General features: G+C 50.3%; 1 protein-coding gene across 5 annotated transcripts in view; it reads right to left on the reverse strand.

Moving 5' to 3' along the window:
• Positions 1-13,063, reverse strand: part of zfp91 (ZFP91 zinc finger protein, atypical E3 ubiquitin ligase) — a 116,578-nt gene that overhangs the window by 47,821 nt on the left and 55,694 nt on the right. For 4 of the 5 annotated variants that reach the window (XM_085975927.1, XM_085975928.1, XM_085975930.1 and 1 more), the window contains exon 4: positions 12,425-12,982. The exons of the other annotated variant lie outside the window; for it this stretch is intronic. In XM_085975927.1, the coding sequence (XP_085832053.1) occupies positions 12,425-12,982 (558 nt within the window). The remainder of the gene's footprint in view (positions 1-12,424; positions 12,983-13,063) is intronic. 5 annotated transcript variants of the gene reach the window in all.

The following is a 13,063-nucleotide window of genomic DNA, read 5'->3' on the forward strand; positions in this document are numbered from 1 at the left end:
GCTGGAGCGCTTCGGCCATGAAGAAAGACTGGACAGGCTGGGGCTGTTTTCCTTAGAGCAGTGAAGGCTGAGGGGGGACCTGATTGAGGTATACAAAATTATGAGGGGCATAGATAGGGTGGATAGAAAGGAACTTTTCCCCTTAGTAGAGGGGTCAATAACAAGGGGGCATAGATTGAAGGTAAGGGGCAGGAGGTTTAGAGGGGATTTGAGGAAAAACTTTTTCACCCAGAGGGTGGTTGGAATCTGGAACTCACTGCCTGAAAGGGTGGTAGAGGCAGGAACCCTCACAACATTCAAGAAGCATTTGGATGAGCACTTGAAACGCCATAGCATACAAGGTGTGGTGTATGTGCCTTTAAGAGACCCTGTGTACTGTAATGCCGGTAATGGCCACTCGGGCTATATAAGCCTGTATAATGTCTTGTATCTGTTAGTTCACCTCCAGACTTTGTAGACCAACTCCTGCATTCCGTGTCTCATTAACACAGATACAACAGTGGCGACGAATTGGAAACGGACTTACCTGCAATTCGGCAGCACCTCAAGGAGATCAATTCCTCAGACGAAGGTCGAAGAAAAAAAAAAAGAAAAAAACTCTGGTTTCACCAGCTAGCCGGGCTGGTGGCAGGTACTGCAATAATCCTTCCTGGGCGGCGGGCTGGGGCTCGATCGGCTGGCTCTGCAGCGGGGCCGAGCAGCGAAGGCGCAGGCAAACAGAGACGGAGGGTGGAGCACTCGGGAGACGGCCAGTGCTGCAAAGCAGGTTGGCGTTCGGACCAAGCAGAGGGAGGGAAAAGTCCCAGAGAGTCCGGCGGGAACGAGTCTCCAACTATTAAAAATATCTGTATAAATAAAAACCGCGGAGAACAGCGTTGTCAGCAGCGGCGGGAAAGCGCCATTTTTATTTTCAGGATGCCCAAGACTGGCAATATTACTGCTTTCGATAGTGATGTGGAGGATTGGACCACATATGTGGAAAGAGTGGAGGTATATTGCACAGCGAATGAAATAGAGGATGATAAAAAGGCATCGGTACTTCTAAATCTAATGGGCGCAAGGACATATGGGCTGTTACGAAACTTAATCACTCCAGCCAAACCGATGGACAAGAATTTTAAGCAGATTGTTGATACCCTACAGGAGCACTTAAACCCAACACCGCTGCTGATAGCGGAACGATTCAAATTCTTTAAGAGGGATCAGCACAAGAATGAAAGTAACGCTGATTACCTCACCGAATTAAGGAAGCTATCAAAGCACTGCCAATTCGGGGCAGGGCTGGCAGATTCTCTTCGAGACAAATTCGTCTGCGGTCTCCTAAGTGAAGCAACACAGAAAAGGCTACTTTCTGAGAAAGATTTAACACTGGACAAGGCTTTCAGTGTGGCTGTATCATACGAAGCAGCAGCAAGAGGAGCTGCAGAGATACAACAAAAGACACAGGACTTCGGCACCCATGAAATGACACAGGGTTGAGAGAGATGTTATCGCTGCAGCAGATCCACCCATGACCAGAGGGACTGCTGGTTTAAGGACAAAGCATGCAGACAATGCGGAAAGATGGGACACATTGCACGTGTATGCCGATCTGGAAACAAAAAATCCACTGACAGAAAAAAAATCAATAAGGAAAAGTACAGAAAGGTACAAATGATGACGGACAGTAGCTCCGAAGACCAGAAGAGCGATAGCGACTCCGGAAACAAGAGACTAAGCTGTCTCAAATTACATAATGTAATTGCCAAAGAAGATTACCAGACCATTTGGGTTACCCTCACGATAGCGGGGTCCCCAGTTAAAATGGAGCTAGATACAGGATCAGCTCTGACCGTCATAAGTCGACGGGATTACGAGCGGCTATTTCCGCATATACCTTTGAAAGACACATCCATTATCTTGAAAACATATACAGGGCAGAAAGTATACCCCAGAGGGAAAATAAGGGTGCCTGTTGTATACAACGGCAAGGAAATACAAAAGTTGTATTTATACATTCTGGCATAGTGGTTAGCACTGTTGCCTCACAGCGCCAGAGACCCGGGTTCGAATCCGGCCTGGGGTGACTGTCTGTGTGGAGTTTGCACATTCTCCCCGTGTTTGCGTGGGTTTTCTCCGGGTGCTCCGGTTTCCTCCCACAGTCCAAAGATGTGCGGGTTAGGTTGATTGGCTATGATAAATTGACCCTTAGTGTTAGGGGGATTAAATACGTGGGGTTACGGGGATAGGGTGGGATATGTGTTGGTGTAGGGGTTACGGGGATCGGGTGGGATATGTGTCGGTGCAGGCTCGATGGGCCGAAATGGCCTCTATCTGCACTGTGTGATTCTGTGAAGATGGTGGTCCACCGCTGTTGGGACGTGAATGGATCAGGAAGATACGTTTAGACTGGCACTCCATTCAGGCACTGACGGTGACCAGTAAGAAAAAAAATGATGATGACGTCATACCTGAACGATTATAAGACATCTTGGCCAACGCCAAAGAAGTGTTTCAACAGGAACTAGGAACCTTGAAAGGCGTCACCGCCTCAATAAAAGTGAAAGATGCGGCAATTCCCAAGTTTTTTAAGGCAAGGCCCGTGCCATACGCAATTCGTCCAGCAGTCGAGGCAGAGCTCGAGAATTTGGAAAAGGCAGGCGTGTTATCCAAGATAGATTGGAGCGAGTAGGCAACACCCATCGTCCCGGTCATGAAGAAAACGTTGAATAATGATAAATCTGAAGAACAGAGAAAAATTCGCATCTGTGGGGACTTCAAGGTGACTGTAAATCCGGTCCTTCACACGGTACAGTATCCTCTTCCGAGGATAGAAGATATTTTCGCCTCACTGTCCGGAGGGAAACGTTTCACCAAAATTGACTTGGCACAGGCATATCTACAGATGGAGGTTGAAGAGGCCTCTAAAAAGTATCTCACGATAAACACACACAAAGGCCTGTACCAGTGCAATCGACTGGTTTTCGGAGAAGCATCAGCTCCAGCTATCTGGCAAAGAGCTATGGAGCAAGTCCTGCAAGGGATTCCGGGGACTCAATGCTACCTAGACGACATCCTTGTAACAGGAGAAAACGACAACGAGCACCTTGCCAATTTGGAGCAGGTGCTCACTAGGCCGAGAGAACGGGGCCTACGAGCAAATCGCCCCAAGTGCGAATTTTTCCAGAAACAAATATCATTGTGGCCACATAATTAACGAGGAAGGGTTGCATAAGTCACCTGAAAAAATTGAAGCGGTCATAAAAGCCCCAGCAGCTGAAAATGTCTCACAATTAAGGTCGTTCCTGGGATTGATAAATTACTATCATAAATTTTTACCGAACTTGTCAACTGTTCTGCACCCTCTTAACGAACTGCTACAAACGGGAGTAATTTGGAAATAGAGCGAAGACTGTAAACGTGCCTTCCATAAATGCAAAGGCTTGATCACGTCCAAGGAAGTTTTGGCTCATTACAACCCATCACTGCCAATCAGACTGGCGTGCGATGCATCCCCTTACGGCGTAGGAGCGGTGTTATCGCATAGATTCCCTGATGGCTCGGAGCGGCCAATAGCTTTTGCGTCACGCTCATTGAACTCAGCTGAGCGTAACTATGCCCAGATCGACAGGGAAGCACTCAGCCTGGTATGGGGAAGTGAAGAAATTCAACCATTACGTACACGGACAAAAATTTACCTTGTTGACTGACCATCAACCCCTCGTCTCCATATTCAACCCTAAAAAGGGCGTTCCCATTATGACAGCGCAAAGGCTACAGAGGTGGTCCCTTTTCCTAGGGGCACATCAATATGACATAGGATAAAAACAACATGGGAATGCTGACGGTTTATCGCGCCTACCGTTGCCAACGGTAGAGGAGGCACCTACAGTGGACCCAGTGGAGATCTTCCACTCAACCATAGCAGAATGTCTACCAGTAACAAATTCTACCATTGAAAAGGAAACGAGAAATGACCCGACTCTCTCACGAGTCTACGATTTAACGGTGAAGGGATGGCCAGCACATGGCGAACCACTGTTGCCAGCATTCTCGCAAAGAAGAGAACTGCTGTCAGTATGCCGAGGAACCTTGATGTGTGGATCCAGAGTGGTGATTCCACCCAAACTCCAGGATAAAGTGCTAAAGGAGCTTCACGAGGGGCATCTGGGTGGAGTGAAAATGAAGAACCTAGCCAGAGCGTTTGTGTGGTGGCCAGGTATCGATGGAGACATCGAAGAAATGACCAAAAGCTGTCTAGGATGCCAGAAGGTCCAAAACGCCCCACCACAAGCCCCTCTACATCCATGGGAGTGGCCCTCATTTCCATGGCAAAGGGTACACATCGACTTTGCTGGTCCATTTATGGACTCAATGTTCTTAATCGCAGTTGATGCACACTCCAAGTGGCCGGAGGTAATAAAGATGTCCTCCACCGCCACCACGGAAAAAACCATCACAGTATTAAGGACCATATTTGCCAGGAATGGGCTGCCGGAGCAGATATGTTCTGATAATGGACCGCAATTTGTGTCCGAAGAATTCAGGAAGTTCTTAAAAAAACAATGGGGTTAAGCACTACACGTCCGCCCCATACCATCCCGCCACCAATGGATTGGCTGAAAGGTTTGTCCAGACCTTCAAGAAGGCCATAAAGGCCATGGGTAATGAAGACATAAATCTACAGCATAAGGTAGATAACTTCTTGTTTGCATACAGGAATGCAACACGTGGTTACAAACCAAACTCCCACCATGATGTTTTTCAATAGAAGCCTAAGATGCCGGCTGGATTTGATCAAGCCAAACATCAGAAGGGACGTGGAGAACCGGCAATTTCAAGGCATGAATGAAAGGCCAACTAGAACCTTCCAGATAGGTCAACAAGTTTTGGCCCGGGACTACCGTACCGAGAAATGGCAGCCTGGAACTATTTGCACAGGACTAGGACCGCTGATGTATACCATGGACATTGGAGAAAGCATAATAAGGCGCCATGCTGACCAGATCATAGAGTCATCCGAAAAGGGACAACCTACACCACAACTCTATACGCCTAATGATGAAGCAGAGATACCCATAGTATCTACCGCCGATCCGGTGATACTGGAACCAGATGAACCCGACACTGGCATTCAAGCCGAATCGACCTTGCCAAAAGAACCTACTACACCACCAAAAACTACTACACCACCGACGCGTTATCCGGACCGAGTCAGGAAGCCTCCAGAGAGACTGACTTATAACTGATTAACTGCAGCAAATGTGTAGATTATTGTTCTTGTAAACATGTTAATTAATGATTACTTAAAATGTTATGTACTGGTTGTCTAAAAGGGGAGGAATTGTGGTGTATGTGCCTTTAAGAGCCCCTGTGTACTGTAATGCCGGTAATGGCCACTCGGGCTATATAAGCCTGTATAATGTCTTGTATCTGTTAGTTCACCTCCAGACTTTGTTCAGTAAACACCTGTAAACCAACTCCTGCATTCCGTGTCTCCATTAACACACGGATACAACACAAGGCTACGGACCAAGTGCTGGAAAATGGGATTAGATTAGACAGGGCTTGATGGTCGGCGTGTACACGATGGGCCAAAGCGCCTCTTTCTGTGCTCCTTAAAACCTACCTCTTTGACCAAGTTTTTGGTCGCCTGTCTTAATATCTCCTGCTGTGGCTCGGTGTTTGATAACGGTCCTGTGAAGCACTTCGATATGTTTTCCTACGTTAAAGGCGCTGGATAAATGCAAGGTGTTGCTGCTCGGTGGGAGTCACTCGCATTCGGGAGGAGGAAGCTTGGGCTGGGCTGGACCCGGGGTTGATGATACCGCATTCCAGTCTCAGGCACGAATGGAGGAGGCTTCGTTGGTGCCTGTGCCAGGGTCTGCACTGGAGCGCTGGATTGGCTGTGGCTTTTCCTCCTTCGCCTTAGAGCAGAGACAGTTAAGGGGAGAGTTGATAGAGGCGGTGAAAACCATGAAGGGTCTTGAGAGAGTAAATAAGGAGAATCTATTTCCACTGGCTGGAGGGTCAGTAACCAGACGAGACAGATGTAAGGTAATTGGCAAAAGGACCAGAGGGGAAATGAGAATTTTTTTTTTTCTCTACTCAGTGAGTTGTGATGATCTGGAATCATAGAAAGTTACAGCACGGAAGGAGGCCATTTCGGCCCATCGTGTCCGCGCCGGCCGACAGAGAGCGATCCAGCCTAATCCCACTTCCCAGCTCTTGGACCGTAGCCCTGCAGGTTCGAGCACCCCAAGTGCACATCCAAGTACTTTTTGAATGTGGTTCCTGCCTCTACCACCCTTTCAGGCAGTGAGTTCCAGACACCCACAACCCTCTGGGTGAAGAAATTTCCCCTCAAATCCCCTCTAAACCTTCCACCAATTACTTTAAATCTGTGCCCCCTGGTTTTTGACCCCTCTGCTAAGGGAAATAGGTCCTTTCTATCCACTTTATCTCGGCCCCTCAATTTTATACACCTCAATAAGGTTTCCCTCAGCCTCCTCTGTTCCAAGGAAAACAGACCCAGCCTATCCAGGCTTTCCTCAGAGCTAAGATTCTCTACTCCCGGCAACATCCTTGTAAATCTCCTCTGTACCCTCTCTAGTGCAATCTCATATTTTCTGTAATGTGGTGACCAGAACTGCACGCAGTACTCTAGCTGAGGCCGTAGTGTTTTATACAGTTGAAGCATAACCCCCCTGCTCTTGTATTCTATGCCATAGCGAATAAAGGCAAGCACTCCGCATGCCTTCTTAACTACCTTACCGACCTGGCCTGCTACCTTCAGGGATCTGTGGACATGCACTCCAGGGTCCCTTTGTTTCTCTACACTACTCAGTGTCCTACCATTTAATGTATATTCCCTTTCCTTGTTAGCCCTCCCCAACTGCATTACCTCACACTACAGGAATGCGCTGCCTGAAAGGGTGGTGAAGGTAGATTCAATAGTAACTTTCAAAAGGGAATTGGATAAATAATTGAAGGGGAAAAATTTGCTGGGGCTATAGGGAAAGAGCAGGGGAGCGAGACTAATTGGAGAGCTTATTCAAAGAGCCGGCACAGACCCGATAGGCTGAATGGCCTCCTTCTGTGCTGTATCATTCTATGATTTTTGGTTTTCTTGTTCTCATCGAGAGCGTAATGGACATCTGACATCTACACTCTGCTAGCAGTGTGCGCTCCCAGTGAAACAAGGTTTGGGCAATCTTCAAAAGGATATGGGTTCGTCGCACTAGAGTGCATTCCTCGGATTAAGCACGGATTGGCAGTCTCAGAGTGGCAAGAAAGGTAGCTGGTGTAGAAAATGGAAAACGTCGGGTTAGTATAGTAGGAGGCGTTCACCCAAGATCAGGGGAAGCTAAATAAGTACACGAGGGAGGAAGGAATAGAAGGTGATACTGCTTAGAGAGGTAGGAGGAGGCCCGTGTGGAGCATGAACACACCTGAAAGGCCTGTTCTGTGCTGTAAATACTACATAATATAAATTTCCACTTTTACAGTGGGATCAGTGTCGGATTGCTCCAAAGAGCTAGCAGGGATACGATGCACCGAATGGCCCCCCGCCTGTGCTGCATCTTTTGGCAAGTGTAGTATTGGGTGCGATCAGCCATTTTAGATCAAAAAAGTAATTTATAAATGGTAAAGAGCGAGGACCAGGGGAGGTCCAGAGAGATTTCGGGGTCCATGTACACAGATCACCAGAATGTAGGGGTCAGGCACAAAACAAATAATCAAAAAGGCGAATGGGGTGTTAGCCTTTATAACTGGAGCGCTAGAATACACAGGGTGGAAGTTGTGCTGCAGCTATACAAAGCCTGGTTAGACCACATCTGGAGCACTGTGTAAAGTTCTGGGCACCACACCTTAGAAAGGATAGATTGGCCTTGGAAGGAGTGCAGCGCAGATTCACCAGAATGTTACCAGGGCTCCAAGGGTTAAATTATGGAGAGATTATATCGACTGGGCTTGTATTCCCTGGGGTATAGACGGTTAAAGGGGAGATCTGAACGAGGTTTTTAGGATTTTGATAGGAATGGATAGGGCAGAGAGAGAGAGAAACATTTCTCTCTGGTTTGGGAAAGTCCAGGACTAGGGGGCATAACGTTAAGATCAGAGCCAGGCCATTCAGGAGTGATGTTCGGAAATACTTCTTCATGCAAAGGGTGGGAGCATGGCGGGGCTCTCTCCCACAAAAAGCAGGTGCACGAGAGCTCAATTAATCATCTGATATCTGAGATTGGTAAGATTTTTGCCGGCCAAGGGTATTAAGGGATATGGAGCCAAGGCAGGTGGATGGAGTTCAGATACAGATCAGCCATGATCTTTATTCACTGGCAGAACCAGACTCAAGGGGCTAAATGGCTTACTCCTCTTCCCATGTCCCAACGACTACATTGACTATACAGCACAGAAAGAGGCCATCGTGCGTTCCCCCCCATTCTGTCTGCTTCATCTCGACCTTTCAGCATGTCTTTCTATTCCCTTTTCTCTCCTGTGCTCATCTAGTTTCCATTTGAAAACATCCAAGCTATTTGCCTCAACCACTTCCTGTGGTGGTGAGTTGCACGTTCTAACCGCTCTCTGAGCAAAGAAATTTCTCCTCACTTTCCCACAAGTGGAAGCATTCTCGCCACATCGAGCCTGTCCAACCCATTCAGAATTATCTACTGAAGCAAAAAAAAAACCCAACCTGTTCAGAGTACAGGTGCACAGCTTGAACACAGCCTCAAACCCAGGAAATACTGGGTCCGCAGCACACAGACGGCGGCCCTTTCCAGCCGCCGCCACCACCAGAAGCCCTCAGCGAGCAGCGGAGGGCAGCGCCTCCCTGTGGCCGCTCAGCGATCCTGCAGCCCGCCCGCTCACCGCGCGGGTCACCGGACCAGCTGCGAGGCGAGCCGGCAGCACTGGTGCCGCCTGGTGGCCGCGTTACAAAGTGCCAGGGTCCCAAAAACGAGAACAGAAAAGGGGATTTTTCCTGTTGATAGCATTGCGCCAAAGTTCCCGGCATTTCATCAAATTACACAGGGCCAGGCCTGTCACACCAGGCAGCGAAGTCACTTAACCAAACGTTATGTCCCACTCGTAAATATAAGACCGCAGGAATTAGGAGCAGGAGTAGGCCAGTCGGCCCTTTGAGCCTGCTCCGCCATTCAATAAGATCATGGCTGATCTTCTACCTCAACTCCACCTTCTTGTACTATCCCCATATCCCTTGATTCCCTTAGAGCCCAGAAATCCGTCGATCTCTGTCTTGAATATACTCAACGACTGAGCCTCCACAGCCCTCTGGGGGAGAGAATTCCAAAGATTCACCACCCGCAGTGAAGAAAATTTCCCCTCATCTCAGTCCTAAATGGCCGACCCCTTATTCTGAGACTGACCCCTGATTCTAGTCTCTCCAGCCAGGGGAAATATCCTCCCAGCATCTACCCCGTCAAACCTCTTAAAATTTTTATGTTTCAATGAGATCACCACTCATTCTTCTAAACTCTAGGGAATATAGGCCTAGTCTACTCAATCTCTCCTCAAAGTCAATCCCCCATCCCAGTAACCAGTCTGGTGAACCTTCGTTGCACTCCCTTCCAAGGTAAGGAGACCAAAACTGTACACACTACTCCAGGTGTGGCCTCACCAGGGCCCTATATAATTGCAGTAAGACGTCTTTACTCTTATACTCAAATCCTCTTGTAATATAGGTTAACATACCATTCTTTGCTTTCCTAATTGCTTGCTGTACCTGCATGTTAACTTTCAGTGATTCATGTACAAGGACACCCAGGTCCCTCTGAATACCAACATTTCCCAGTCTCTCACCTTTTTAAAAAAAAAATATAGAATCATAGAGAGAGTTACAGCACAGAAGGAGGCCATTTCGGCCCATCGTGTCCGCGCCGGCCAACAGAGTGTTATCCGGCCTAATCCCACTTGCCAGCTCTTGGTCCGTAGCCCTGCAGGTTAGAGCATCCCAAGTGCACATCTGAGTACTTTTTAAATGTGGTTATGGTTCCTGCCTCTACCACCCTTTCAGGCAGTGAGTTCCAGACCCCCACAACCCTTTGGGTGAAGAAATTTCCCCATAAATCTCCTCTAAACCTTCCACCAATTACTTTAAATCTGTGCCCCTGGTTTTTGACCCCTCTGCTAAGGGAAATAGGTCCTTTATCTATGCCCCTCATAATTTTATACACCTCAATAAGGTCTCCCCTCAGCCTCCTCTGTTCCAAGGAAAACAGACTCAGTCTATCCAGTCTTTCCTCATAGCTAAGATTCTTTACTCCCGGCAATAACTTGTAAATCTCCTCTGTACCCTCTCTAGTGCAATCACATCTTTCCTGTAATGTGGTGACCAGAACTGCACGCAGTATTCTAGCTGAGGCCTAACTAGTGTTTTATACAGTTGAAGCATAACCCCCCTGCTCTTGTATTCTATGCCACAGCTAATAAAGGCAAGCATTCCGTATGTCTTCGTAACCACCTTATCGACTTGGCCTGTTACCTTCAGGGATCTGTGGACATGCACTCCAGGGTCCCTTTGTTCCTCTACACTACTCAGTGTCCTACCATTTAATGTGTATTCCCTTTCCTTGTTAGCCCTCCCCAGATGCATTACCTCACACTTCTCTGCTTTTCCTATCAAAGTGGGTAACTTCACATTTCTCCACATTATATTCCACGTGCCACTTTCGTGCTCACTCACTTAACCGGTCTATATCCCTTTGCAGCCTCCTCACAGCTTACTTTCGAGTTTAGTCCGCTCATCCAAATCATTGATCCAGATTGTAAATAGCCGAGGCCCAAGCACTGATCCTTGTGGTACTCCGCTAGTTACAGCCTGCCAGCCCAAAAATGACCCGTTTATTCCTACTCTCTGGTTTCTGTCCATTAACCAATCCTCAATCCATGCTAATATATTAACCCTATCCACGTCAGGATCCTTGAAACTGCTCCCGGACTTCACTCAAATAACTTGCAGTTATGTCCAGCACTTGTAACTGGCAGAAACCTCCCTCGGGTCCTCACAGGGGTGTAACAGGACAAAAATGGACACCAGCCCTATTAGGAGATATTAGGATGGGTAACCTGGTCAGAGCAGGGTGTGAAGCACGGTTTAGCGAGGGGATGACAGTGCAAGGCTGAGAAAGAGGCAGGGACGGACTCCAGTTGGGAGAAGTCCAACCGGGTCCATGGTGGATGTCAGGGCTGCACAGAGTGCACAGATCCACAGTGACAGAATGGACCTAGTCTGGGATGAGAGAGTCGCTAATCAATTCAATAGGAAATTCAGGAGCAACTTCTTCACCAGAGAGTGTTTAGAATGTGGAACTCCCTACCATAGGGAGTGGTTGAGGTGAATAGCATCGATGCATTTAAGGGGAAGCTTGATAAGCACATGAGGGAGAAAGGAATAGAAGGATATGTTGCTAGGGTTACATGATGAAGGGGGGGGGGGCGGGGAAAAGGGGGGAGAAGGCTCACGTGGAGCATAAACACCGGCACGGACCTGTTGGGCCAAATGGCCTGTTTCGGTGCTGCAAATTCTAGGTAACATCAGCTGGGGATAGAGAGACAGGACCAGGAGGAAGGAGGGAAAAATCCCGAGTCACTGTCCATATATCAGACACATAAAGGCACCGACACCATCCTGCACATTCAACCCGGACACCCCACCTCAGTGCCCAACCCAGGCTTTCCCCCTCCTATCTAAAGTAGGCTCGTGCCACCTCCCCGCGGGTCCAATGCGGGCTAGCACACCACCACCCCCCACCGCAGTGTCCATCGCGGGCTCGCCCCCAACAAACATGGCCCCCCCCTCCCAGCGTCCGACGCGGGCTCATCCCCCCCCCCAAGACGCTGGCTTGCCCCCACCCCGGTGTCAGACACGAGCGCACCCCCACCCCACTCCCGGTATTAGACGCGGGCTCACCCCTCCCCACCCCACCGCCCCCCGACATCAGATGTGGGCTCGCCTCCACCCCACCCCCACCGTTAGACGTGGGCTCGCCCCCCCACCCCCGGCATCAGGCCAGGCGTGGGCTCACGCCAAAGTGTTTAATACAGACGGAGGTACCACAGGATTTAGACAGCTGGCACCGTGCGCAGCTCATTCGAGCGGATCGACCAGTTTGAAGCGAGGTGTGGCGGTGGGGTGGGGAGTGACAGTTTGGCAAGCACTGAAAGCAGTGCAGGGCGGGGGGGTGGGGCTCCATTCGAGACCCAACTCAGTTAGCGCGAGCTGCAGATCTGTTTCCGGTTACCAAATGACTTATAAGTTGCAGTGTGCCCACGGCTAAGAGGGCAAGGCCCGTGGATCGGTCGGTCGCGGGACAAGAGCGATGCGTGCGAGAGAATGCGGGTGGGGGGCAATGGGGACCCTGCACTCTCAGGACTAAACCTAACGCGGCCGGGGGGGGGGGGATGGGTCGGGGTAACGTACTTGGGTCGAGCCCTTCCTCGGCCTCCTCTTCCTCCGAGCGCTCCACCTTGCAGGGGATCACCTTCCAGCCGGGCCGGGGGCCCCTGCCTCCCGGCTCCCCCTCCTCCAGCTCGCACTCTACGATCCGCAGAGAGGCGACGGGTTCGGACCCATAGTCCCTGTCACTCTCCTCCTGCTCCGAGCTCAGGCCGCGCTCCGTCTCCTTGGCCTCCACCCGCTCCGAGCTGGGGCCTCGCTCCGCCTCCTGGGCCACCTCCGACTCTGAGCTGGGGCCTCGCTCCGCCTCCTGGGACTCGGACGCCCCCGCCGCCGATCCGCCCGTCTTCGCGGCCCGGCGCCGCCCCCTCCGCCTCGGGCTCCGTCCCGCCGCGCGCCAGCGGTAGGTGTGGCCGGCCTGACAGGCCCAGACGGCCGGCGCGGTGCCGCTGGGCGGCAGGTACCTCAGGCTGGGCGGGTGAAGGCAGCCCTGGCAGTGGCGATGCGCCCAACCCACCAGCTCCCCGAGCGCCTCACCACACGTGCGCAGGTCCTGCCGACTCGCCGGGGCCTCACCGTTTTCTGCGGAGGAGAACAAGACTCAACGTCACCGCTCTGGCAGGACAAGGGGGAAGTGGGGGGGGGGGGGGGAAACCCGCGACG

Source organism: Somniosus microcephalus, unplaced genomic scaffold (genome assembly GCF_052327205.1).
Source record: "Somniosus microcephalus isolate GS21.2 unplaced genomic scaffold, FLI_Smic_1.0 unresolved_chr2, whole genome shotgun sequence".
In the NCBI taxonomy this organism is placed as follows: Eukaryota; Metazoa; Chordata; class Chondrichthyes; order Squaliformes; family Somniosidae; genus Somniosus; species Somniosus microcephalus.